Raw genomic sequence first — 1,029 nt, forward strand, 5'->3', positions numbered from 1 at the left:
GAAACTCCTCCACGAAGTAGTAATTTTAACTTAAAAGGAACCTTAAAAGCTACAAGGAACCTAATGAGTAAACAGTTCGCAAGATATATAATTTTATACGTGCGTTTTCAAATGATAAATTCCGTATATTTTTTATACATGATATGTAGAAAAATATATTTTTATGTTGGTACTTGAATACTTTTGAATTTGTATATTTTTTAAAAATTCTTTGAAATTTATCCTTTCTATACCTTTTTTGTTGTGATAAAAATTTTTTATTCTGGGCGTATAATATTAATATTATTTGATCAATTTTGAAAGGTAACAATTTCGATTGTAATTTATCCGCTATTGGAATCATAAATAAAAATAATATGTTTCGAGCAATACTAAAATAAACATTAAATTAAAATACGTTTAATTTTATGTATTTTTGAAATTTCAACTAAATATAACTATCGATATTACTTAATCCAACATATACTGCGGGTCAGATAATACATCAATGCCATGTTCTAGAGATTTGTAAAGGTCAGGATAATTCAATATATCGGTGCGCGTAAGATTTCCAGACTTGTATAAAACACAATATACCTAAAATGAGACATGAAGTAAATTCTTTAATTTATATTATAAATTTAAAATTTTGTTCCATTATGTCTCTGCAATATTTTTAAATGTATATTTTAACTTACATATGGGACAATTTTCATGGTTCTTAACATTTCCGTACGCATACTCATCCAAGTGTCGCGTAATCGTTCCTCTGCATCGGATATGAATCCTGGTTTCCATTGAGCTTCTATTTTGAACCGATTCAAGCGTTGTCTTTCTTTTGCCGTACGAGATAGCATCACTGTTTTTCTACGTCGATCCTCTCTTTTCATTTTCATGCGCTCCATGTTACTTAATTTGTCTAATTCTTTTTGACGTTTCTCCTCTAGTTTATGGCGTAGTTTTTTAGCATCTTCTTCGCGTTTTTTACTCGCCATAGTTTCAGCATAAATAGAAGACTGGTTTTCCAATGCATAAAATTTACAGTAATAA

At 28.7% G+C, this 1,029-nt stretch overlaps 1 protein-coding gene across 1 annotated transcript; it reads right to left on the reverse strand.

Moving 5' to 3' along the window:
- Positions 1-388: 388 nt before the first annotated feature.
- LOC119683282 (vicilin-like seed storage protein At2g18540) lies at positions 389-1,023 on the reverse strand. The gene is made up of 2 exons (XM_038096924.1): positions 678-1,023; positions 389-576 (listed from the first exon to the last, which is right to left on the reverse strand). The coding sequence occupies exons 1-2, from the start codon at positions 972-974 to the stop codon at positions 451-453; spliced, it is 423 nt and encodes a 140-aa protein (XP_037952852.1). The 5' UTR covers positions 975-1,023; the 3' UTR covers positions 389-450.
- Positions 1,024-1,029: the final 6 nt, after the last annotated feature.

The sequence above is a fragment of the Teleopsis dalmanni genome, chromosome 2 (genome assembly GCF_002237135.1).
Source record: "Teleopsis dalmanni isolate 2A chromosome 2, ASM223713v2, whole genome shotgun sequence".
NCBI classification, from domain to species: Eukaryota; Metazoa; Arthropoda; class Insecta; order Diptera; family Diopsidae; genus Teleopsis; species Teleopsis dalmanni.

What these genes read in the sequence shown, in the direction of transcription:
- LOC119683282 (XM_038096924.1), bottom strand. Translation starts at nt 974, where the DNA reads ATGGCGAGTAAAAAACGCGAAGAAGATGCTAAAAAACTACGCCATAAA. An exon ending in CCATGAAAATTGTCCCATAT is followed by an intron (nt 577 to 677) that starts GTAAGTTAAAAT and finishes GTCTCATTTTAG; the next exon opens with GTATATTGTGTTTTATACAA.